This window comes from Ornithorhynchus anatinus, chromosome 10 (assembly GCF_004115215.2).
Source record: "Ornithorhynchus anatinus isolate Pmale09 chromosome 10, mOrnAna1.pri.v4, whole genome shotgun sequence".
NCBI classification, from domain to species: Eukaryota; Metazoa; Chordata; class Mammalia; order Monotremata; family Ornithorhynchidae; genus Ornithorhynchus; species Ornithorhynchus anatinus.
The window spans coordinates 47,982,577-48,008,749 of NC_041737.1; the positions used below are offsets into that span (position 1 = coordinate 47,982,577).

Below are 26,173 nucleotides of genomic sequence, written 5' to 3' on the forward strand. Positions count from 1 at the left end.
TTTATTGAGAGCTACCTGTTATGCAGAACGTGGTATTAAATGGCTGAGAGAGTATAATGCATCAGAGTTAGTAGACATATTCCTTGCCCACAACAAGCTTACAGTGTGGAGGGGGAGACAGATATTATTCTAAATAAATAAATTATCGATCTCTGTGTAATTTTTGAAGGTGGGTTGGTTCTCAGGTGGTTAAAAGGCATAGGTTCAACGGCACTGGTGACGGAAAGGAGAGGGAATAAGAAAAAGAGGGCTTCATTGGGGAAGGCTTCTTGGAGGAGAAGTTATTTTAATATCCTTTCATTTTAGACCTGAGAATACTGGTGGCATAGTGCTTTGTCACTTTTCAAGTAATGGGTTAAAATAATTAGTATGTTCCTTTAAGAAACACAGTTTGTTCATCCGCAAAGTAGGAAACAGATTGGCTTGAGAGGTTATGCTTGTTTGCTTTTTAAAGATGAGCAGTGGCATGCCATTACCAGCTAAAATTCTGTGGTGTGGCAACCTCAAAGGGCACCTTATGGTTTTATGGATAACAGGGAAGCCTTACATGGCTTAAAACTTCTCTCCCTCACACGGAGCATAGGTGATATTGAGCGATTTGTTCTGGCAAACGTACAGCTAATGAATGTATTGCCTTTTTTTAAAAAAAAGGTATTTAAGCTCTTACCATGTACCAGCAGCTGAACTAAATGCTAGGGTAGCTTTAAAGCTAATTAAGTTGGAAACAGTCCATGTCCCACATAGGGCTCATAGTTAACCCCCCTTTTACAGATGAGGTAACTGAGGCATGGAGAAGTTAAGTGACTTGCCCAAGGTCACACAGCAGACAAGCGGCAGAGCTGGGATTAGAACCCAGGTCCTCTGACTCCCAAGCCTGTGCTCTTTCCGTTCGGCCATGCTGCTTGTCTTTTGCCTTCCTAAATTGTTACATTTGTTCACCCTTTGAAGTTTCACAAAGATAGTCTGGTAGAGTGCCACGATGTGAAATTGAAAATGTACCTGTCAAGGAAAATTTGCCCTCCTCACCCCCCCAGTAGTCAGGAATGCTCTTTGGGACCAACAGCACAAATTTGGCTACATCCCCTTTGGTCTAGTGAAAAGAACACTGCCCTGGGAATCAGGAGGCCTAGGTTCTATTTCCACTTCTGCCTAGAGTTGGCAAATGTTGAGGAAGTCTTTCTTCCTTACTGGTTCTTTTCACCCTCTACTCCCCACTTCTCACCTACCCCCTCGCAAATCACCTTCTTACTCCACCTCACTCCCAAGTCTCTGAACCTTCGTGGGTCTTTACGCTTTGCGCATTTGGTATCTCCCCCACCCTCAGCCCCACAGCACTTAGGTATGTATTTGTAAATGATATATTTATGTTAATGTCCATCTCTCCCTCTAGACTCTGCACTCATTGTGAGCAGGGGATGTGTCTACTATTTGTTGTTTTGTGCTCTCCCAAGTACTTAGTACAGTGCTCTGCACATAGTATGCGTTCAATAATACCATTGATTGACATTGATTTTCCCTGTCTCGCCTTGACTTCTCATTCTGGAAACTCCCTCCCTCTCCAAAGCCACCAGACTAAGCTCTTTGGATCTATTCCGCCTCCTTCAAGAAGGCTTTCCTGATTAATTCATAACACCCTAATTGTGTTAATCCAGCTCCTACTCCCCATACGTATGTTTAATTCCTGTCTTCAGCACCAATGTACATATGTATGCTTGTATATTTTCAGCCATTTCATCCTGATTCATACTTCCTTCCTCTCCCTGCTATTTGTAAATGTTTCTTGTCTTATATGCCTCCCCTTAATATTGTAAACTCTTTGAAGAAAAGAAATGTTCTTCTGTAGCCATCTCCCAAGTGCCTGGGGGAGTATTTGCACTCAGTAGGGACTCAATAAATATCATGAATTGTTTTAGGAAATGGAATGGAAATAATTCTGAATGGTTGAAACCGAAACAAGCACTGTAACAATGTATGTGATAAACAAGCTGCCCCACTCATCAGTGCTTGGGTTATAAATACCATTTAACACCAAATATAATTAAGAAGAAAACTACTGAGAAACTTTCCAGAGATGGAATTGTTCTTGTTCCTAAGCTTCAAAATACCTAGTTATGGTAATGTCCAAAGAAACTAATATAGTAGTGAAGTGAGTGATTATAAACTTTAAAGACCTGCAAACTCCCTATTGATAGAATCTGTTATTGTGCTTAGAATTACTTCTAGGCTTTATTCTTTATTAGAATGACCGGTTTGTTGAGCTATTTTGCTGTGATTAACAAAATACAGAAGTGTTTGCAATAAATGCTCAATAGATATATAGATATGTACATGTATTTTTAATGGTATTTATAAAGTACTCACTATGTGCCAGGCACTGTACTAAGCACTAGAATAGATACAAGCTAATCAGGTTAGACACAGTCCAGCTCCCACATAAGGCTCAGAGTCTTAATTCCCATTTTACAGATGAGGGAACTGAGGCACAGAGAAGTGAAGTGACTCGCTCCAGTCACATAGCAGACAAGTGGTGGAGCTGAGATTCGAACCAAGGTTCTTCTGACTCCCGGACCCGTGCTCTATCCACCAGACTGTGCTGCTTCTCAATATTGGAGTGATAATGATTGCTACTATAGATTAAAAACTCAAGAAGCTGCCCTTGGCTCCTTTTGGGGGAGTCTAGTATAAATGCTTTGAAATGGCTGTGATATGAATACTGTGATGCCTTAAAGAATCGGTGTTAGAGCTGGCATCTAAACAAGGTCACCCTTGGCTCTCTTAAGCCTTAAACACTTCATCCGAGAATGGAAAAATAATTGTGGTGCATGTGGCAGCTGGTCTTTTATGGATGAAAGAATTTATAATGGCAGAAAGGCTCTTGGAAAAAATCTAAATCTGGGGACAACTTTGATTCATTCAGCTGTAGCCCTTGGGAAAGTACAATACAACAATAAACAGTGACATTCCCTGCCCACAGCGAGAGGCGAGAGGAGTAAGCAGTAATCCTGAGGTGAGAGGAATGAACCCAGCCCTTTGTTGTTCTTGGTCTTTATGCCATATCCTTTTCCATGGAACAGACCTCCATTAATTATACTGGAATTAGATATTGCTAGTGACCTCTAGCTCTTGTTTTCACCAGACCACCAGAGCCTACTGCGTGGGAGAGAAGCTGGCCCCGTTATGCCCGTTGAGACTCCCATCAGCTTGTGCACCAGCATAGGAAGTATTTGGATATGGGGAGCAGGGTTACCCACAAGTGATCCCTTGACCCTGGGCCCCTGGGATCCACCGTGCAGAAGAGGCTCATCCTCGTCCCGTAGAGACAATTTGAGTCATCATGGGAAGGACTCTAAACTGGTAGCCAGAGGCCATCTCAATTTTTACCTTTCAGAAGGTTGAGCCTCTGTTCCTCTTCCCCTATATGTCTACAGCCAACCTCACTGCCCCCAAAACATTCGTTTATTCTTCTGTTGAGATGAACCCAGCCAAGTGCCTTCAATATGTTGGCATTTACACTTTGGAAAATAATAATTATTGGGATTATGCAATAATATTTTTAATAATAGCAGCACCTTTAGTAGAATCTGTACAGTACTGACAGTTTTTCAAAGGGCTTTCACATTAGTTTTCCTAGTTTCTCCCCACAGCATCCCTGTAAGGATGGGTATATATAGCATATGTGTGTTTGTATGAATATGTACAATCAGTTACACAGACCCCTCAGAATTACGACGCAAGTGGTTTCTGAGCACTGCATTTTCTCATAGGAACTATGTTACAAATGAGGGATTGGTTCCTGAACCATAGTTGGATAAGCTGTTCCTATCAAAATCACTCTTTAATTGTGAACGTGATCAATTGTAGTTGAGTAGTATAGTCATAGTGGCTTTTCTTGTCAGAGAGGACCCAAGCTAGAGTCCTTCTATTTAACCTTCATCAGAGGTTAAATAGGTGTCGATCCTTCCTTATGACGTGTTTGGTAATATAAATCACTTCTTGCCCCCATACTCTCCTGCTTTCCTCCCCGCTCCAACCTCCCACCCCTCTGCTCCCTTTACACTTTCTCCCTTCCTGTCCCTTCCCCCAAAATCAGAGCTAATGCCTCAAAGGAAGCTAGTGTTGTAAAGTTGAAATCAATGTGTGCAAGAGCATAAATTCTAAAAAATTAAGAAATGCTGTAACTACCATTCATTTTCACATGAAACGTCAATCAAGGACTGCTTGTATCCTGTTATTTTTTCAAAAAATAATTATGGATTCTATATCAAAATTAAGATAACTTGCATTTTGATATCCTGAATGAGTTATGTCCTAAATAATTCAGGGTCATTCACACATCCTAGCTCCATAATTTTGGATTAAATTTCTCTGTTTAGAACAGACTGGCAAGGAAGAGAAGAGACATATTTTCATCCTGAACTCTGAATCTTGGCCTATTGTTGAAGGTTTGCCCTATTTGGTTTGGGATCTGTGTTGTTTTTCAGGGTACCATTCTACACACAGAGTGTACCCTTAAGGCATACTTCTTTGAGAGAGATGAAATTTCCTTTGCAAGTATTGTTCTGCTCACGTTTCAACAAAAGGCAAGGCCTGTGCCATGTTCCCGGCTATTGATAGCTGTCCCAAGTTTGAGTAGACAAAACAAACGTCTAGGAGACACACGGTACTAGTCCTGCGTTTGAGTCTTCCAGAGGAATCCTAATGGTGATACAGTGTCCTCGTCATCATCAGAGCCAGTTTCAAGCTTCTGTAATCCTTGAATCCCGCACTGACCAGTCCCAAGAGTCCAGGCAGGCCAAGGACTGAGCAATTGCGAGAGGGCAGGGTTGTGCTGTGCACATTTTAGGGCTGGAAATACCCTAAAGCAGCAACTGTCAATAGAGCAGACCCCTGGGGCAGTCAGAAGGTTTGCAACATTACAATCTCCTGGCAAAACTGGCCTGTCCCCCCATCTCTTCTAGTGTCAGATTAACAATAAATTAAGTAGGCCATACTTTTAGGGAGTAAGTAGTAAAAATTTGCCAGTGCTCCCCTGTAGCTCAGACTTCAGCATTTGAGGCGGAGGAGACTCTGTCTCCAGGAGCTCTTCCTTCCACTTCTAGTTTTCAAGATTTCTTGATTCTTATCCCCTTGCCTGCCTCTTCTCCTCCCTCTCTCCCTCTCCCCCTCTGAGAGAGGGAGAACACACACACACACACACACACACGCATACATATATATATATATATATACACACTCATACACACACGTGCGCCCCATCTCTCCCTCCACCCCCCGCCCCCTCCCCCACCCCCATATACATACATCTCATGAGGGAGTCCGAATTTTATTCTGGGGAATGTAGTCTCATCTGGGGGCAGTAGTAATGATCACAGGGCAGTAATAACCGTGGAAGAGTGTACTTCAGAGTAGCTGGATTGAGTGGTGGATAGATAGGAAGATTTGCATTTTAGCTTGGTAGTAGATCATTTTCTCATGGGAAACAGCTCTTAGCTAGACACTAACCCTGGCTCAATGACCTCTGTCATCAGGAGGTCAGCTATTTCATTTTTGTGGTTTGATCGTCCCAGTTTCTTGGGATGTATTTTCCCTTTCCTGGCCAATGGAATTAGAAGGTAATTTTTGCTTCTGAACATATAACTCAGAGGCCATTTGGCATTGAAAGAGGATACAGATTCTCAGTTTCTGCTGAAGCTTCTTGCCAGCACCACATCTAAGAACTTAGAATTGTGCAAAGCTGGTGCCTGTCCAACCCCTCTGAATTCATTTCAACCTCTCTAAACTCTGGAAGTAGGAATTTCCCTCCTTGAGCCTGAACTTAGCTATAAATCGCTTGTTTGGGTGCCTGATGGGATTTTCATTCTCATAGGGGACTCAAAGTACTTAAGAGATCTTTTCCTTTTAAGATCCAGGCTTTAGGGCAGGTAGGCTGAGGGAAACATCATTTTACAGAAAGAGATAATCTGTACTGAAGTCGTCGTGGGCATTGACGTTTCTACCAACTGTGCTATACTTTCCCAAGTACCTAGTACAGTGCTCCGCACACAGTAAGCGCTCAATAAATGCCATCGATTGATTGGCTTAGACCAGATAAGTGATTGGGTTCAAACTCCAAATAGCTCATTCTTGGACCAGGGTTCTGTCCTTCACTTATAAATCCAAAACTTGTTGGGTGTCACATGTGGTGTTCAGTTCTTATCTTCATCATTATCATCATCACCATCCATTTTCAGCACTTAGAGTGTGCAGAGCACTGTAATTAATGCTGAGAAAATTACTTGAACAATCAAGATAAGGCCTTTGATTCATTAGGGACTCACAGTTTAAAGTGGGGGCGGGGGTGGCAGAGGACACACACACCAGTCAGAATTAGTCAAAAACATTCAGTTTAAGACCCCTCAATTCAAAAGAATCAACATTAACCCGGTCCCTTAGTGACAAACTTTCATGACCAATCCAGCATTCCAATTGAACAACTGTCCTGGCAACCCCTGTTCACATCTTCCTGCAGGTGACAGGATATCTTGTCCATGGGATTGGGGCTGAAGGGGTCTATGGCTGTTTATTGTTATATTGCACTCTCTTAAGCGCTTAGTACAGTGTTCTGTACAGAGTAAGCACTCAGTAAATACAATTGACTGGCTGACTGACAGGGTGGTCCCAGACATCTGCCTTTCCTTTTGTCCCTGGCAGCTTGGCCTGGAGGAAGGAGCGTGAGTCAGGAAGACCTGGATTTCAGTTCCAGCTCTGCTACTGGCCTGCTGCGACCTTAGGCTAAGCACTTACACGCTATGGTTCTCAGTTTTCTCATCTGTACAGTGGGGTTAAGCCCCCTGCCTTTTAAACTAAAAGGGCCTATGTCTGATGTGATTGTCTTGTTTCTACTCCAATGACTAGCTCGTAGAGTGCGCTTATGAAGTACCAGAATTACTCTTTTTCTGCTTCAGATTTATTGTTTAGCATTCATTGCCCTCCAACAAGGCCCTAAGCTCTGCACCCTTTCCTCTGCTCTCCCCAGTCCATGAAATAGACCGTCGTTATTTAGAGACATTATTTGAGTAGTCCCAGTTGTTTGCTTCTTAAATGTCCGAAAGACCCGATCAGTGGTTTCTTTCCTCTTCAAGAACTTGACTGAACATTCCCAAACGATATAGTTTGGTGATGTTAACGTTAATGATTTCAAATAGCTTATATGGCTTGGTAAATTTTTCCCTTCCATTTGTACGTTTTGACGGTATTGATGACAAATAATTCAAGGGGTCTAAGAGGTGGAGTCTTGTGTTTTTGCACATGGATTTTTTAAAAAAAGAGACAAGTTTTGTTACGGAAATCAAATCCATGCAGTGCCCAGCATTGTTGAACAGATGCTGGTGGGAATTTTTTTTTTTTAAGTGAGACATTCATTTATTTAACTCAAACTCATGTCCCATTCCCAACTCTCAGTTCAGTATAGTTTTCGGAATTCCTATCAGTGGCAGCAAAGCAAATCGCTTTTCAAACTTTCTCTTGTGTTCCAGTAGTACCGTGAACAGGAAGCCATTCGCCTTTGTCTGAAACATTTTCGTCAACACAACTACACAGAGGCTTTTGAGTCACTGCAGAAGAAAACCAAGATTGCATTAGAACATCCAATGTTGACTGATTTGCATGACAAACTTGTCTTGAAGGGGGACTTTGATGCTTGTGAGGAGTTGATTGAAAAAGCTGTCAACGGTAAGTGAATTGAAGTCAGATGTGAATCGGAATGTAAATTGGCAGTAGTAAAGGGTAATCTGAAGCAATGTCAAAGAGACTGTACTTCTGCAAAAATGCAAGTGTTTCAGATTGCAGTATCATTTGCCTAATCTCAATTTAATCTTGGAAACAACCCTACGAGGTTGGAATCTTTTTCCAGATGTGGAAACAGAGAGAAAGTTACTTATTAAGTTGTGTGCCGTGATTCTGGGCTGTAAATTAGCCATCATGAAACTGAGTACCCATATGTGGAAAACTGTACTGGACACTGGGCTGGATGCTCAGTTTCCAAAGACAACTCATATAAGCTTTCCCTTCTACGGGTTTACAATTAACTTCTTCAAAGCAACATCACCCTTCTGTGAGGTATCATTAAAAAAAAGTTCATTAAAAAAAAGTCACATAGCTTTGCTGCTGTTCACAGTGCTTTGCCTGGAATAGAGGGATATTTTCAGTAAAAGAAGGTAAAGTGGGGAGCAATTCTACTCTATCCACCAGACTATGCTGCTTCTCTATATTGGGATGATAGTGATTGCTGTTACAGATTAAAAGCTCAAGAGGCTTTGCTTGGTTCTCCTGGTGGGGGAGGTTTAATATAAATGCTTTTAAATGGGTATAATATGAATAATGTGAAGCCTTAAAGAATTGGTGTTAGAGCTGGCATCTAAACAAGGTAGCCCGTAGCTCTTATAAGCACTTCATCTAAGAATGGAAAAATAATCATGGTGCATGTGACAAGTGGCCCTTTGTGGATGAAAGAACTTGTAATGGCAGAAAGGCTCTTGAAAAAAATCCTAGTTTGGTGGCAACTTTGGAATATGTCTATTTATCGTTATATTGTACTCTCCTAAGCACTTAGTACAATGCGCTGCACACAGTAAGTGCTCAATAAATATGATTGAGTGTCCACCAGGGGGTTGTGAAAGTAACCTTTAAAGAGACAGGGGGTTTTTGTTGTTCTTGTCCTTTATTCCTGACTCTTAATATTATGGCATGTATCTGAGGACTTTGACACAGTTTTTGCTGCAGTACAGAATAATCAAGAAAAAAGATGATCAAGGACAGGTTGCCTGCCTGCTCGTCTCATATCTCATGATACAGTTTTGGTACCAGTCAATTAATAGTATTTATTAAGGATTTTCTGTGTGCAGAGCACTGTACTGAGTGCCTGGGAGACTACAGTACAGCAGAGTTGGTAGACAAGTTCCCTGCCCTCAAATAGATTACTGCCTAGAGGGAGAGACAGGCGTTAATATAAATAATTTAGAGATACATTCGTAAGTGCTTTGGGGCTGAGAGTGAGGTGAAAATCAAGTGCCCAGAGGGTATAGATCCAGGAACATAGAATATGCAAAAGGGAGAAGGAGTCGGGGAGAGAGGACTTAATCTGGGATGGCCTCTTGGAGGAGATGTGGCATTAAAAAGGCTTTGAAGGTAGGAAAAGTGACGGTGTGGCATATGAGGAGGGGAAGGGAGTTCCAGGCCTGTTATGGTTGGTGGTTTTGGCAGGACATCCAAGTAGAGATGTCATAAAGGCAGGAGGAAATTTGAGACTGCAGAGGAGGAGAAAGTTAGGGGCTGGAGCTGTAGATTTGGTGATCATCCACATAGAGCTGGTAGTTGAAGCCATCGGACTAAATGAGTTCTCCAAGGGAGTTGGTATAAATGGAGAATAGAAGGGGACCTAGAACTGAGCCTTGAGAGACTCCCACAGTTAGGGGGTGAGAGGCAGAGAAGGAGCCTGCAACAGAGACTGAAAATGAGCATCCAGATAGGAAGAGAGCCAAGAGAGGAAAGTGTCACTGAAGCCAACTTTAGATGTTTCCAGGAGAAGGGGGCGGTCGACAGTGTTGAAGGCAGCTAGAGGTTGAGGAGGATTAGGGTGGAGTAGAGACCGTTCACTGTATTTGGCAAGAAGGAGATCTTTGGTGACCGTTGAGGATTTGTTTCTGTGGAGTATGGGGGATTAAAGCCAGATTGAAGAAGGACAGGGGGTTTTCAGAGGAGCATAGGAGGGAGATGGGGTGATAACTAGGGGAGCTGTGGGGTCAAGAAGGGTTTTTTAGGCTAGGAGTAGTTTATAGAAAATTAGTTTTTGAAGTCAGTATTGTCTTTATTGCCTTTTTTAAATGGTATTTAAGTGCTTACTGTGTGCCAGACATTCAACTAAGTGCTGGGGTAAATACGGGTTAATCAGGTTGAACACAGTCCGCGTCCCACATGAGGCTCACAGTCTCCAATCTTTAGAAAAGGTACTTGAGGCACAGAGAAATTAAGTGATTTGTCCAGGGTCACACAGCAGATTAGATCCTAGGTCCTTCTGATTCCCAGGTCCCTACTCTAGCCATTAGGCCATGCTGCTTATAAATTTGTCCTTTTGATGAAATGGTCTATACTCATTAGTAATTTTTTGCAATTACAGCTAGCCCCCATTATAGCTGTTCAACGGGTTTTAACACCTCCCTTCCTCCCCCATCCTTTGAAGTAGTTTGCTGATTTAAGGATGATTAAAACCCACTTCAATTTAGCGTTGATAATGGCTGATCTCTAATCCTTAACTTGAGGTTTCTTTTTGTTGACTAGAACGTGAAAGGTAGCACTTGGAAGATGGTCTGTTTAAGTATGTACGCATAAATACCCAGTTCAAAATCTTATTATTGTTACATGTTTACATTGCTATTTGAACATGTTTTTTATTACTTAAAATCAGGTAGATTTGTTTGGGTCACATTTTTGCATTTTGGGATTTCATTGCTTCCCACGGAAAACTATCCTCTATTGAGCGTCTGTTTAAAAGCACTAACTGAGGTATAGTGGTACCACATTGCCCACGCTCAGATAGCAATCAGAACATTTTAAAATTAACGAGTTCATTCCTTAACCAATGATTGAATCAAGTGGCCTTTTCCTTAAGGATTCAGCTGGTCAAATAGCGTAATTCATACATTGTGGCATTTGGGAGTAAGCAAACCACTGTGGTCATTCCCAGACCTAAATCCTGACTGTCAATTTGTCCTTCTTGCTCTTGAAGGGCAACAAGTTCAAGAGGAAAATTGGTAGTTACTATTTTTGTGAGACCACGGTTCAGGCAGTTGTTTTATGCTGCTCTGGCCTGCTCTCAGCCAGCCTGGCTACGGTGTTTAGCGAACAAACATTCCTTTCAGGGTTTGCAGGTTCCTGCTGACTTCACTGATGATGCAAATGGACAAATAAGGAAGTAAACAGTGCAGAGGCCTTTAGCTTCTGCTCCATTTAAAACTCAGTGGGGGAGGGCAAGAAACCACATGGGCTAGGCGGAAGATACTGGCTCAGAGAGGGTGACGTGCTTGAGAATGAAGAAAATTAAAATGAGGTACTATTTAGTATAGTGGCCCTTGCCTTGTACTTCAGTGACATGAATTCTGAGAGATCAGTACTACTTTTATTCCTGTTTAGGTTTTTTTTTTCTTCCTATTAGCCACTCATACCTCGGACTCAAAGAACAGTTACCCGTTCATTCTTCAGAAAGGTTCTCCTTGCAATAACATCAAATTTTGAAGTGCCTGAAACCAACGTACCAGTCAGTTGGTGTGTTCTTGTACAAGTACATAGCTTCATCTTGTAAGAGTTATTTTCCTCACCTGGCTAGTCAGTGATTAGGATGTTATCCTGGGACCTAATCTTTGAGCAGAGCCCAGCTGTTCTGGGATCCGGTTCAGCTTCTTCTGATGAAGAGCCTGTTTACTGTTTTGAATTTTGTTCTTTACTCACTAGTCCTCTGGGACTCTTGCTTGCACTAGCCTCTTCTTAGGTCTGGTCAACACATTTGTGTGTCGTATGTCTGCCGTGGACAGCTGCGACGTGATAATGGGCAGTCTATACCCCAGTTTCCATGTTAAGGAGCAACAAAGGGTACGTGCATTAATGTCCAGAAATGGGTTTCTTGGCGTAGCAGAAAAACTCCGGCTTTCTATTTTTAGTAACATTTTTGCGGTGAGGGCTCTCATCAGTCTGTTTTGCTACTGACTACTGTTTTTGTTGTTCAGGGGTTTCTTTTGGTTGGCATAGAAAAGTAACGTTGCATGGTGATGACAGTGTATGTTCCAACACAAGTAATGTGTAGTAGGCCAAAGATACTCTGTCATTAACTGAGTTCTTAGTGATTATTATCAACTATTGGGCCAGAAATCAGGAAATTAGTGTTGACTTCCCCTTGGGCCTGTGGGGTATTTCATTCAACTCTTGATTATCCAGTTTATGACCCTTGCTTCTCCTCTGCCCCTCCAGTGATCTGATTTGATTTACCATTGCCCCTTCCATCAGGCTGTAGGTAAGGGAAACGAGAGGAGACTCTTGCCTTGTATACTCGACACGGTGGTATTGTGGCAGAATTTAGGGAAGGGGAGAAAAGAGTTGACAGATTAAAGGTAAGGGGCTCCGAGTTAGGGTGAAAGAAATTGAAGAATATCAGACTGTAGTCAGGGTCTGGTGTATTCTCTCCTGAATGCAAGAAGCATTTCTTTTCCATCATTTTTTACCAGACGGCCGTGCCTTTTTCAGACTCCTTAGACTTCCTCTTGAGCATTCCTGTCAGAGGGATGGGCAAATGGGAACCCTGGCAACTGCCCAACTTCTCCTTCAAAAGAAAAGGTTCCCTAAATTCAGCTGGTGCGCAGGCGAGGTTGCAATGCCTCACATTTGGATTTGTTCCCATGACTTCCAGACGAGCGTAATAGGCGCCGTTCTTTAGTCTGTGGACAAGTCCGCTGTTAAATCTTATATTCAGATACAGAGGCTGAGGTGCTTAAACCGAATTGCCCGCTGTGTCCACAAACACGCAGTGTGCAGGTGAAGGCAGGCGGAGCTGTTTTAGCAAGAGTGTGGGATTGTCAAAGGGCCCAGGATAGCTGGCTTCATTTTAGCTTTGAGAACTCAAAAGGAGATGCATTCATGGTTAAAACGGAAAGACTCACACTGAAAACCCTCTTCCTTGCCAATCCAGGATGAAATATTTTGCAATCAAGTGCTTAAGTAAATACATGCTATTGGATAACTTCAACCTCCCCCCAAACTCTGCCTTTTGAGCAGTCATTCATTCAATCAGTGACATTTATTGAACAGTTTCTGTGTGCAGAGCACTGTACTAAGTGCTTGGGAGAGTATACAGTACCACCAAACATGTTCCCTGCCCAAGGGGCTGACATAACTTAAAGTAATTTACAGGTACATTACATAAATGCTGTGGAGCTGAGAATGATGTGAAAATCAAGTGCTCTGGTCAAGTGGTTGACATAATAAAGTAATAATGGTAATAACATTTATGAAGTACTTACTATATGCCAAGCATTGTAGTAAGTGCTGCGGGAAATACAAGATAATCAGGCTGGACCCAGTCCTTGTCCTATATGAGGCTCACAGTCTAAGAAAGAGGGAATAGGATTGAATTACCAATTTACAGATGGGGGAAACTCAGGCAAAGGAAAGTTGTGACTTGCCCAAAGTCACATGGCAGGCAGTGCTGGGATCAGAACCCGAGTCACCTGACTTCCAGGCCTGGCTCTTCCCACCAAACCATGTTGTTTCTACAAACCATTCGTAAGATTAGAATTCCATGCTTTTTGTTGTTTCTGCTTAGCCATGTTATCTTTCATACTAGAAATCCCAAGGGAATTACATCAATTTGGAAGGGTTCCTGCAGGACGGCCCCTGACTTATTGAGGTTATGTCGGTATTTTTTTGAGTAGGGGGGAATGGGGCAGGGGCGAGGGGTGGTCCACCTTCAGTGGTATTAGAAATGGCAATAATCTAACACTGGAGTTCTGTCCCAGAGTCCACAGACAGCTTTTCTGTCTTGATTGGGTCCAGGGGGCTTCCAGAGTTACCAAGGCCTCTTTTCTCTGTGAGGAGAGGAAATATGGAGCCCCTCCCAGCTGGAGGAAATGTTTTTGGTAAAGGATCTGGAGTAGCTCCAGTCCAGGATTCCAAGGGAGGAAAGAAACACTATAAAAAGCAACTGAAATAAGGAGAAGCCAAGTATCATGTGTTGAGAAGCAGAGGCTGAGGGTCTTGAGATGGAAAGGTTAAATCCCTATGACAGGTTGCACTTTCTGTCCCTGACATTTCTGTTTGTACACGAAATTTTTGCTGAAACAGCTAATGTTAATTGTTCAAATGGCAAAAATCAAGTAGTTGGATTTTTTTTTGATTTTGAAGGGTGTGGGTTGGGGATATAATTATTTTTTGCATGGCGTGGCCAGGGACATTTCACTAAGCCTGTGAATACAGTGTTTCCGCCACTGTAAATAACAGAAGGAATATTATGTGTAACTGGATGAAATTCAGTTATTTGGAATACTGGTAAGGATTTTTCATTGAGTTAGTAGAATAATGTGCTTCCAAGTTTGCAAGGAACACCTAAATCCTGAAAAGCAAAGTTCATCTGATCGATTCTAAAGAGCATTGCAGGCTGCTCCCAGAAAGACGGACCAGAGGGCCTTTGGGATTCACAAAGCCCACAACTTCCAGACAAGTAAAGCCCCGCCCTCCCCCCATTCATTTTTTTAAATGTTTAAAAATGTTCCCAAAGAAATTCTTTCCCTGAACAGTCCTGAAGAGTGAGGTGACTTGTCAGGATGACATTTTGCAATAGAAACAGAGTTGCCGTTTGGTCTAATAGAAAGATCATGAGCCTGGGAGTCAGAAGGACTTGGGTTCTAATCCCGGATTTTCCACTTATCTTCTGGCTGATCTTGGACTAATAACTTAACTTCTCTGTGCTTCAGTTCACTCATCTGGAAAATGGAGATTAAGACTGTGAGCCCCATGTGGGACAGGGACTATGTCCAACCGATTAGCTTGTTCTACTCCAGTGCTTACTACATGCCTGGCACATGGTAAGTACTAACAAATACCATAAAAAAAGAAATATGCTTTATGGCAATTAGGAGTTTTTGAATATTATTCAAGCAGCATGGTAATGCTAGATGACTCAGAGGAAATGGCAGCCATGTGGCTTGGGTGTGGGGGAAAGAATTTTTTTTCCTCTCTTAAAACATTTTATTATCCATTGGGCAATGCACTGGTTCCGTGCCATAAACCATCCTGGTTCTTCTGGGGCGTGACGTCTCGCTCTCGATAGAACAGTCTGAAGCGTTAGAGTCTAATTCCGAGTGGAACTTTTCAAATTTAAGGTTATTTTAAGGTAATTGCCCTGCACGGCTGGCTCGAACGCCTTTGGGCATATTTAATATTGTGGTATTTCTTAAGTGTTTACCATGTGTTCAGCCTTGTACTAAGCACTAGGGTAGATAACAGCGTATACAGATATACTACTGCCCTTTGCCCAGGGCATATCTTGTGTGGAATAGGATGTTGAGAGAAAAATGGAGTTGCATATTGAGAACAAATGAGGCAGGGGTTTGCTTGGGTAGAAAGAAAAAATTGGTTAAGCTAGAAGGGAAGGACAAAGTAAACCCTAATGGCCTGGTCTGTGAAATTAAGGGCAGGGTCATCTTGATCATGAATTGTACGTTAATGGGAAGCTTCTGCCCGGTTGACGAAGTAGTGGGGTCGGACTTACGTGGAGATTTGAAGCTGGTGGAGACGGTGACTTCTTGTAACAGCCATCAGGATTGTTTAGGTGAACATTATGGATTGTGGGGAAAGCTCGTGGAAAGTAGTTTGCCAGTTGCCCAGATGGAACATATCCTGGATTTGAATTAAGGATGCAGCTATATGGAAATGGAGAGGAAGAAAGACACGGATGGGGGCTGGGCCGGGGGAGCCGGGAGCAGATGCTAGGTAGAAAAGTAGAGTTTGACTGGATGTATGAATGGAAAGCAGCAAGGAATCAAAGATGATGGTTGTCGGGGCCCTTGAAGGCAGTCCGTCGACCAAGAACTCCTAGAAATTATGATCTGTGGCCTTATATTGATAGGGTCCTTTTTTGTTAAATCTAAAAAATGGTTTGGGCCAGTGAAATCAGATACTCTGATTATTCCTTGATTGTTTCCTTGTGTCTAGCAGCTTCAGATTATTCCCAAACTGATTAATCTTTCATTGCTTTCTTAACTTGAAAGGACTTTGGGGATCAGTGTACCGTTTTCCTTTCAACATACTTATGTCCTGTTTCTCATTATATGTTTTTTTTAATTCACGCTACCATTAAGTGACCAAATTTTGAGGCTTCAAAATATATATCACACCCTCCCCCCGGCCCTTTTAGGCACCAGAAACAGCAAACCCATTTGCAAATAACAGGTGCATGTTAATAAGATACATGCTGACTTTTGATGAAAGCTGCCAGTCAAGCATAGTTTTCGAATGATTGTGGCAACTAATGCTCCATCATTTTATTTGGGGTGACATGCAAACTGAAGGGAGACATGTTTTGTAAAAATATGCCATTACAGTAACTGACATGGGTATGTTTTTGTGTAATATATGCATGGAAATCAACCAAATTGCTATTTGGTTTGAGCCAGCTTCTTAAGTCTGATCTTTTCTGTGACAGAAATGCACAGCAAAAACACTTTCCGGAGCAAATCTTTCATTCTCTGCATTCACAGATGGTTTGTTTAATCAGTACATCAGCCAGCAAGAATACAAGCCTCGATGGAGTCAGATCATCCCCAAAAGCACCAAAGGTAGGTTGGAATTGTCAGATGCATCCAGTGCGTTTGTCTGAAGGCGCTGCTTCCCACTTTAATTAGTGAGAGGTATGAAAATGACTGAGAAAACTTGGATTGAAAGTCTTGGGGTTCAGGGAAGCCACTGATGCATGAGCCAGTTGGGCAGTATTTCATTCCCTTGTTTCAGGTATTTGTCTGAAATCCTTAGATTTTTTCCTGTATGTTACAACAGAATCTCTGCTTAGCACCAGTCTCAGCAGCAAGAAACAGGGAACTCTTTACAGAGCATTTACGACTGCCAAATCACCATTAGTGGGATCCAAGACTTGCCAGGATAAATAAATCCTCAGATAATCAAAAAACACATATATAATAATGCATTTCCCTCCCGTCCCAGAGCAAGGTTAATTGGTTTGAGGACCACCTTTTCTCCTTTTCACAATCCTTCCATTAGCAAGTGTATTAAATGTCCCCAAAGTGAACACCGAGAGGGAGGAGCAGTAGAGATCTTGGAAAATCAAAAACAAAAAAAACGAAAATGGATTGTTAACCTTTAGCATATACAGTGGTTGGCTGTGGCTTGTTTTGATCTTGAGCCCCTTGTTTCTTAAGAACTAGAAGTTCTTGACAGATATGATCTCATTTATTGTTCCAAGATTCTCGGAGAGATGAGACCGGAATCTTCTCCATTTTACGCACACTCAGTTCTAGAGCTAAGGGAATGCATTCAGGTGAAACGCTGCATTAAAAAAAACAACTCACATAGGCCCTGCCATTTCCTATTCATGTGCACAAACTTTTTATTTTGTATTTCACTTTTTGCTCCATCCATACTGGCTTGCGTTGTTGGAAGAACACACTTCTCCCCTCTAACAGCTTTCTAGCCAAAAGACGTAGTGAGAAATCCGCATTACGGCAGAACTGTGTGCTAGAAAGCTGTCTTTGGGAAGCATTTTTGTCACCGATCACCCTGCGCATTTAGTGGGGCAGCTGGAAGGCCGTCATCAGTAGACCCCACAACCTCCAAGAGTCACTGAGTAAAGCCGATTTTGTTTACCGTGACATTTGCCCTACCATTTATGGGCTGGGCATCTGTTTACTTTTTCAAAGGTTAAAATTAAGGGAAACATTTTAATAGGTATATTTTTAGCTTCCTTTCAGCTCTGCTGTGAGCTGGTAGGTATGAACCAGGAAGTGAAATGAAATAAATTCACCATTTAGTCTAGCTATATCAGTAAATTGAAAGTGGGGAAAAAATTATTCCACTTGTAAAATATTTACTGTTATTTTAATGACACATATGGTAATTTATTGAAAACTTGCAGCTTTTAACCAGATGATAATGCTAGTAGACAAAAAAATTACTTTTTTTTTTTACATTGTGTTGCTGAATGATTTCAATCCACTTGTGAGTCCTACACTAAACTGCAGATTGCCTCAAGGGGAGAGATGACATTCTACTTCGAAAATGTAATTGTTTTTCCTTCCCCTTTGGCACTGTGGAGGGTCTGGAGATCCTATCCCAAATTTTAGAATTCCAAACATCTCAAAGCCCTTATGGCATTATTCCAAAGTAAATTGGGAACTACCTCCAATGACAACATTAGCCTGAAAGCAATTGAACAGTCGATTAAAAGAAGCATTTTAAGGGTAGCCTTAAGTCATACTCTTTTGCTTGTGAATCATTGCTCATGTTTCTAAAGTGTGAGGGTTATTTTTCCAACATATCGCTTTCGCTTGTCTGTGAAAATAGTCCTGCCTTTTTCATTCTTCATTTTTTTAAAAAAGTTTTAAGATGTTGACTTCTGTTACCATAGGTGATGGAGAAGACAGCAGACCTGGAATGAGGGGGGGCCACCAGATGGTGATCGATGTTCAAACCGGTGAGTTGTTTTTTCGGAGGGAAGTGTTTTTTTTAAAAACAAGTGAACTCAGGTTTTATAGCCTGCAAAGTTAGATTAACATCAGTTAAGTGTGAATTGCTGAGGGAGATACCTTTTACCAGGATACCGAGGTCTGATGGCAGGGACGGGTGACTGGGGACTAAAATAGAAGTGATTGCGTGTGAACATAGTAGACAGAAATATGAGAGCTCCAGGGCTTTAAAAAATTGGTCAGTGGTCTAATGTGAATAAGGCAGTGTCCTAAAATAAACAGACATTTTGCATGTGTATTTGATTTGGCCCTCCTAGGACTATATCCAGGTTTGGGGGCAGTACATTCATTTCTTTAACCCAACGATTATCGGGGAGAGAAGGAGGTTTGATGAACTCGGAGGGGGTTGGCGCTTTGGTAAATGTGGGAGAAGCTAAATAAATTTTTCGCAGACCTATGTTTTTTGAAGAATAATAGTAATCCAGCCTTGTAAATTGTATCTGAAAGTTTTTCCTTTTGGCATCTTTAATGTCTACTAGGGAGTCTTAGTGCCCAGAAGTATGCTTATGTTTCAGGAGCATATTTTAGTTAGAGTAGAGTAATTGCTTTAATATTTTAAAAGTTCAAAAGCAAAACTATGATGGAGTTTCAAGTTACCATCTAGAAAAGGAAGTACACTGAGCACTTAGGGTAGTGTTACTTTATTGCTTGAGTGCAGAAAAGATTATTTTGACGCATAGGTGGCCAATGTATACAGCCAAGGGTTAGATCATTTCTCCATGTAAAATATACTTGGCTCAATTACCCAATTATACTACTCACAGCACCCAGGGAGGAAAAGATGTTTCAGCAGATTCACAGTTGCAAGTGAATGAAACAAAGCAAAAATTTAGAATTCTTGGGATTTTGCTTTCATTCTAACAGACTGTTCAAAGAAGCAGTATGTGAGTGTACCATTTGTAGTTTTAAATCAAGTTGATTTTTGCATGTGGTTATTAAGTTACTCTGTGAGCTGATGCAAGTAGGTTGGGCAAGCTGAGGGGCAAGTTTGCATTTCTCCGGAAATGGGCCATTCGCTGGACCTGCAGTAGTGTTTCTGAACCATGGTCAGTAGATTGAATTAGAGGCCCTATGTTCACTAGCAAAAAGTTTGTAACTCATGCAGTTTGAAAAGCCATTCTCAAGCAGTGCCGACTCTCCAGGCTATTTAACAAATACCCATTTTTCGGGAGGTTATCCATGTAAATAAAGGGATTCACTACTTGGAATATATCCCCTCTGGCCTGGGCCCTTCCCCTGCAATGCTCCTCCGCAGCCTCCACCTCTTTAGTTATCCTCCAGGGAAAGCCGATTCATATGTTCTTATAATTAGGGGTTTGTATAGATAAGTTCGCAGTGCAGTGTTCTGCATACAGTATGTGCTCGAGAAATACCGTTGATTGATGAAAGGGTGAAGAGCAGACTGGGTTCCTGCCCAGCTGTGGCCCTAGGAAACTATTTTCAGCTAGCCTTTTTAGGAAGCAGAGTACTGGCTGCCTCATTATTTGGGAAAGTTGCATCACTCGAGGGTGAGTGTCCATCAGATTAGGAGCTGGGTGGGCTTTTTTAGCGGGGTGAAAATCTGGGTGGGAGTCCAACTTGTACGCTGTTTTAGTCTTCTCATTGGTGCTAAATCTTTCATTTAAAAATGGCATTAGCCTGGCCTTTGTTTCCTGGAACGGATAGGCGCCCTACAAGTTATGCTTTGGCACTGTCTCTGAGAGGCTTCACAAATTGAATATTTTATGGAGCTTTTTGTTACTTTTGGGACAGCATCTGGTGCTTCCTGTATTTAATTTGGCATGGGAGCTGAACTGGGAGGGTTTCTGGCATTGTATGTCTCTAAAATCCCTCATATCATGCTCGAACTGGCGATATATACCTTGGAGTTTTTATCTTGTTAAAAGCTTGATTAATGACTTGACGTTGTGTATCAATCTGTAGTGTTGGTTCAAATAACTCAAAAGCGTTTTTGGAGAGTTTTGCTATTTATCCCCAAGCCCCATGATAGGGAGGACTGTTGTTAACTCCATATGGGAAAAAATTAGAAATCAGGAACTTCTAAGCTGGTTGTCCAGAGGCATGCTTGGCGTATATATAGGTCTTCCGTTTTCTAGTTCAGTATCCTGCACTGAGGAGTTTGGTGCATAAGCCGTATGTAGGTTTCCAGGCTAGGGAAGTATTTCACAAAGTAAAGGCGGCCTCGTCCCTAGGTAGTATCAGGTATGTCTGGGGAATTTTTTTTTTTTAAGTGATGGATCAATTTTCTTGCTTGCTCAGCAAAGCATTCGTACATGCACTGTTTAACCTAAGATGGAAATGATTCAGCTAGAAAATTAACAGGGTATCCTGTTCTAAATTAATTCTAAAAGCCTCATTCCCCACCCTGCTTCTCAAAACATTTTCTCTCTTTGAGTGGGGTTGGGACCTCTCTTTCTATTTAGGTCTCTATTTTTATGTAAACTTTTGGGCAAGGAAGGAGTGCCAAGGCTGTCTTTGAGGAGTCCTTTTAAGAAAAATAATAATTACAAAAAACCCACAGTAAACAGCCAGAGAGATTGGAGATAAGGGGTGGAGCTGAGAAACAAAGCATCAGGAATTTTTCCATCAGGCAGCTATCCTGTGGCGGGGTTCAGTCCGTGCAGGCTACAGACGTAGCCAGTGGAGCTGCCAGATGCCAAGTCATTGCTTTGGTGCATTTAGGAACCTGCTTTAGAAACACCTCCTTCAGTATACCAGTAATTATGTATTCCAAAGGGCTTATAATTAAGAGTGCCCGCCATTCCCCGGCTAACAAGCTAAACAATACTCTTTACCAAACTGATTTGGATGGTCTGATATTTTTTATATGAAGTCCAGTTTCATTCCAGGTGCTTGCTGTTTGGTTCAACCTAGTTTTTCTTTAAAATCATTTCTTGGTATTGTTCAAGATGAACCTGATTGTTAATTACACAGGTGCCATCTCATGTAAAAAGTCCGACGCACACAATAAAGGAGGATGTGGCTTGTTCTTTTATAATTCTAGGATTTCAAGACATTTTCTGCACACTAAGGTACGCTCAATAATGCGCTGTGCCAAGCAGCGTTGTGAGCAGTGGGGTAGATACAAGATTGTCAGGTAGGGCACAATCCCGGTCCTGAATGGGGCTCACAGTCTAGGTAGGAGGGAGTATGATTCAGTTCCTGTTTAACAGCTAAGGAAACTGAGGCGCAGAGAAATTAAGTGAGTTACTCAAAGTCACACAGCAGACAAGGCAGATCCGAGATTAGAACCTAGGTCCTCTGGCTCCCAGGCCCATGCTGTTTCTGCCATGCCTCACTGCTGGTTTATTTCTTTCAAAGTTTTCCCCTTGTGAGAAAGATCAAATGAAAACCCTGCCATTTTGTCGTTTAGGAGAGAGAGATACCATTACTTATGGAGAATATTTATATTTTGCTGAGTCGGGGTAGGCTCAATATTTAAGTGCTTATTGTCTGAAGAGCACATAATAAGTGCTTAGTTGAGAAAGTACAGTAAAGCTGATAGTCACTATCCCTGCTCTCCCGGCGCTTACAGTCTAGCTTAATTTCTAGTGGAGGTTTCTTCACCCTGCTGTGGTAAAGCAGGTACAATCTGTAGCCATGGGACAAAATAATCCCCTAAACTATAAGTCATCGTTGGCAGGGAATGTGTCTACCAACTCAACTATACTGTACTCTCCCAAGAGCTTAGTACAGTGCTCTGCACACAGTAAGTTCGCAATCAGTTCGATTGAGTGATTCAGACTTGAGCAGCGGACACCACTGACCTCAACCATTTCCTGAGCCACTGTTGAGGTTGAAACTTAGATTCTCTTAGTAAAGGTAGGATGGTTCTTTTCTGCCAAAAGAGAAGCAGAGGAAAAGCAACAATCAGAAAGAAAAGACAAAATAAAGAACAGCAGATGTTCAGTTTGAATGTCACATGAATGGATAGATGAGAGCCAGAAAACAGCAGAAGCATCAGAGCAGACAGCAAATTGGGACCTTAGTAATTGTCCCACTGAGACATCGAGGAGACCTTTGTCTTAAGGGTCCTTCTAAAGACCAATGTGATGCCTACCAACGATCTTGTACGCGCTCTGCACATAGTATATGCTCAATAAGTACGATTGATTGAATAAGCTGCTTGTTTATGCCATTAAATAAGTAGTTTACATAACCAACCTTTATCAGCCTGTGGAAGCTGGGAGGCGGGGGCGTTGGGGGGGGCAGGCTGTGAAAACGTGGGGGGCTGTGGGAGTGAGGAGGTTATGGAATGCTCAGCTGCATACTTTGTCAGGGAAAAAGAAAGTAGAACTGGCTTTAAATAGATCAAGACTAAATGCCCTTTGGAGTGTTAGACTGTCTGGAAACAATTTAAGGAACAGTACTTAGAACTTCCTTGATTTTAGGCTGAAACATTTTCAAATAGCAGAATCCCTTCTCTGAGACTGCACTGTAGTCATACCGAGGCAAGCTTTTTGGGGGTGTGACTTTTTTCTGGAAGTGATTATCTGATGAAACTATTTCCAAGTTGGCTTGCGGAGTATACCTGGGAAGCAGCATGGCTAGTGGATGAAGCCCGGGCCTGGGAGTCAGAGGACCCGAGTTCTAATCCCACATCCACCACTTATCTCCTGGGTGACCTTGGTCAAGTCACTTAACTTCTCTGTGCCTCAGGTGCCTCATCCGTATAATGGGGATTAAGACTATGAGTCCCATGTGGGTTACGGATTGTGTCCAATCTGATTAGCTTGTATCTACCCGAGTGCTTAGTACAGTACCTGGCACATGGTAAGCACTTAATAAATATTAAGTGTGTGTGTATGTGTGTATGCACACATCCCAGCCTCCAGGTTTCATCTGGTGTGGGTGGGGGTGTGCCTTTTTTTGTGTTGAGCATTTGCCCTGTCATCTTTATTGCCTTTCCCCCGAGGTTTCTCAGCTCTGAATTGCGCTTTTTCCTCTTCGTATAGAAGACAAGCAATATGGCTTAGTGGAAAGAGCATGGGTCTGGAAATCAGATGACCTGGGTTCTAATACCGGTTTTGCCACTTATCTGCTCTGTGACCTTGGGCAAGTCACTTCTATGTACTTTAGTTCCCTCATCTGTAAAATGGGGATTGAGACTGTGAGCCCCATGTGGAACATGGGCTGTGTCCAACCTGATTAACTTGTATATGCCCTGGCACATAGAATAGTAATTGACTCATAGCACTTAATAAATACCATTAAAAAATAGTGTAGTAGATAGGAGAGAAGGAACCTTTTATTACAGCGGATTTTGGCTGCCGGGGAATCCGTGCATTTGCTTTGACATGTCAAAGGTCTACATGGTGGAACATTTCACTATCCACTGTTCCTGGTCCTGGGTTTGACTCCTCTTGAGGTTTCACACGTACAACTTGAACCTTTTCCTCCTTCCCCTTTCATGCAAGATGGGTGGCAGGGATTTGGCAGAGGCCCAGTATTTTATGTCTACAAAAGCAGCTTAAGGGAAGGGAAGAGGCACACAACCTTGAAGAGCCCTTCTGTGGGAAACAACCAGGGGCTGATTTGTAGCAATTAAGAGAAAGTGGTTTTCCCTCTCTCGCTCACAATGTCATGTATGGTTTTAGTAGACATGCTTTTCAGAAGCTTGGGAAAGAAGGGCAGAGGCGTGGGGTTCGGCCTCCCAATTACAAATGCTTCTCTTTTATTGACGTCTGTGCTTCTTTTGCTACATGTAGCTACTTAAGCTTGAATTTTTCCCTTCCAAGTGGGAACTCAGAATCCAGGCATTTCTAGGCTACTGACCTAATCGTCAAAGAATGGAGCCAAGAGGATAAAAAGTGAGCAGGAAACTTCCCACCCTCCAGCAGGGCTTTCAACCTGTTCAGTACAATTCTCTTAGCTTTATTGAAGAGATTGGGTGGCTCCCTAATGGTTCATCATCTCTTCTGGCTTTGACAGAAATTCCCACCTGACGACATTTTGTTCTCGTCGTCCTGGGGGGCTCAGGGGTTCAGCCGGTCCCTAGTAGTAATAATAATTGTGGTGTATGTTAAGCACTTATTATGTCCCAGGCACTGTACTAGGGGCTGGGGTGGACACAAGCTAATCGAGTTGGACACAGCCCCTCTGCCTCATGGAACTCACAGTCTCGATTCCCATTTTACAGATGAGGTAACTGAGGCGCAGAGAAGTGAAATGACTTGCTCAGCATCACGCAGCAGACAGGTGGCAGAGCCGGGATTAGAACCCATGACCTTCTGACTCCCAGGCCCGTGCTCTGTCCGGTACGCTAAGCTGCTTCCGAGTTTGACCCAGCACTCTGCCCCAGGTTCCAACCAAGCCAGCTGGGGCTACGGAACAGGAATCAATTCGAACACGTACTGTGTGCTGAGGACCGTACTAAGTTAGCCCTTTGGAAAGTGCAATGAAGGAAAAAAGGCTTGGTCCCCGGCTTCACAGAGTTGACAGGGAAGAGGGGAGACAGGCAGCCACAATACTTCTACGCAGGGGCAGAAGGGGGAGTGCTTTACGCACAGCAAGTGCCCAGTAAGTACGATCGAATGCATGAACCTCTTGCCCCCAAGAGGATCATCCTGTTTTCCCTCTTTATCCCCCCTACCTGGCCCCAGTTCCTCCTGCAAAACCGTAAAGCTGGGAGAGGGCCAGGGGGACTTCTTTCCCCGAGCCCCTCATTTCCCCAAAGTGTCCGTGGGCCTGTAACTTAGAAATTGAAGTTCCAAACAGGAAATTAGGGTTGATTTCCTTCCCTATCCCGCCCCAGCTTCCCTGCATGATTTTTCATGAGAAGCAGCGTGGCTCAGTGGAAAGAGCCCGGGATTGGGAGTCAGAGGTCATGAGTTGGAATCCTGGCTCCGCCACTTGTCAGCTGTGTGACTTTGGGCAAGTCACTTCACTTCTCTGGGCCTCAGTTACCTCATCTGTAAAATGGGGATGAAGACCGTGAGCCCCACGAGGGACAACCTGATAACCTTGTGTATACCCCCCCCAGCTCTTAGAACAGTGCTTTGCACATAGTAAGCGCTTTAGAAGCAGCGTGGCTCAGTGGAAAGAGCCCGGGCTTGGGAGTCAGAGGTCACGGGTTCAAATCCCAGCTCTGCCACTTGTCAGCTGTGTGACTGTGGGCAAGTCTCTTTGCCTCAGTTACCTCATCTGTAAAATAGGGAGAAGCAGTGTAGCTCAGTGGAAAGAGCCCGGGCTTGGGAGTCAGAGGTCATGGGTTCGAATGCTGACTCTGCACCTTGTCAGCTGTGTGACTGTGGGTAAGTCACTTCACTTCTCTGGGCCTCAGTTCCCTCATCTGTAAAATGGGGGTGAAGACTGTGAGCCTCACATGGGACAACCTCATTCCCCTGTATCTCCCCCAGTGCTTAGAACAGTGCTGTGCACGCAATAAGCGCTTAACAAATACCAACACTATTATAGAGAAGCAGGAAGCAGCGTGGCTTAGTGGAAAGAGCCTGGGCTTGGGAGTCAGAGGTCATGGGTTCGAATCCCCATTCTGCCCCTTGTCAGCTGTGTGACTGTGGGCAAGTCACTTAACTTCTCTGTGCCTCAGTGGCCTCATCTGTAAAATGGGGATTAACTGTGAGCCTCACGTGGGGCAACCTGATGACCCCGTATCTACTCCAGTGCTTAGAACAGTGCTCTGCACATAGTAAGCATTTAGCAAGTACCAACATTATTATTAGCTGTGAGCCTCACGAGGGACAACCTGATTATCCTGTGTCTTCCCCAGCGCTTAGAACAGTGCTCTGCACATAGAAAGCGCTTAACAAATACCAACATTATTCTTATTATTGTTATTATTATTATTATTTCATTTCGGGTCGAGGCCTCGTCGCAACTGAATCCGTGTTGTTTATCGGAGCCTTTCAAGAGCTACATAGGCGACAGCGAATTATCAG

At 42.9% G+C, this 26,173-nt stretch overlaps 1 protein-coding gene across 2 annotated transcripts in view; it reads left to right on the forward strand.

Moving 5' to 3' along the window:
- Positions 1 to 26,173, forward strand: part of MKLN1 (muskelin 1) — a 191,490-nt gene that overhangs the window by 68,373 nt on the left and 96,944 nt on the right. For both annotated transcript variants that reach the window (XM_029073153.1, XM_007671025.2), the window contains exons 6-8: positions 7,518 to 7,710; positions 16,278 to 16,355; positions 18,158 to 18,223. In XM_029073153.1, the coding sequence (XP_028928986.1) occupies positions 7,518 to 7,710; positions 16,278 to 16,355; positions 18,158 to 18,223 (337 nt within the window). The remainder of the gene's footprint in view (positions 1 to 7,517; positions 7,711 to 16,277; positions 16,356 to 18,157; positions 18,224 to 26,173) is intronic.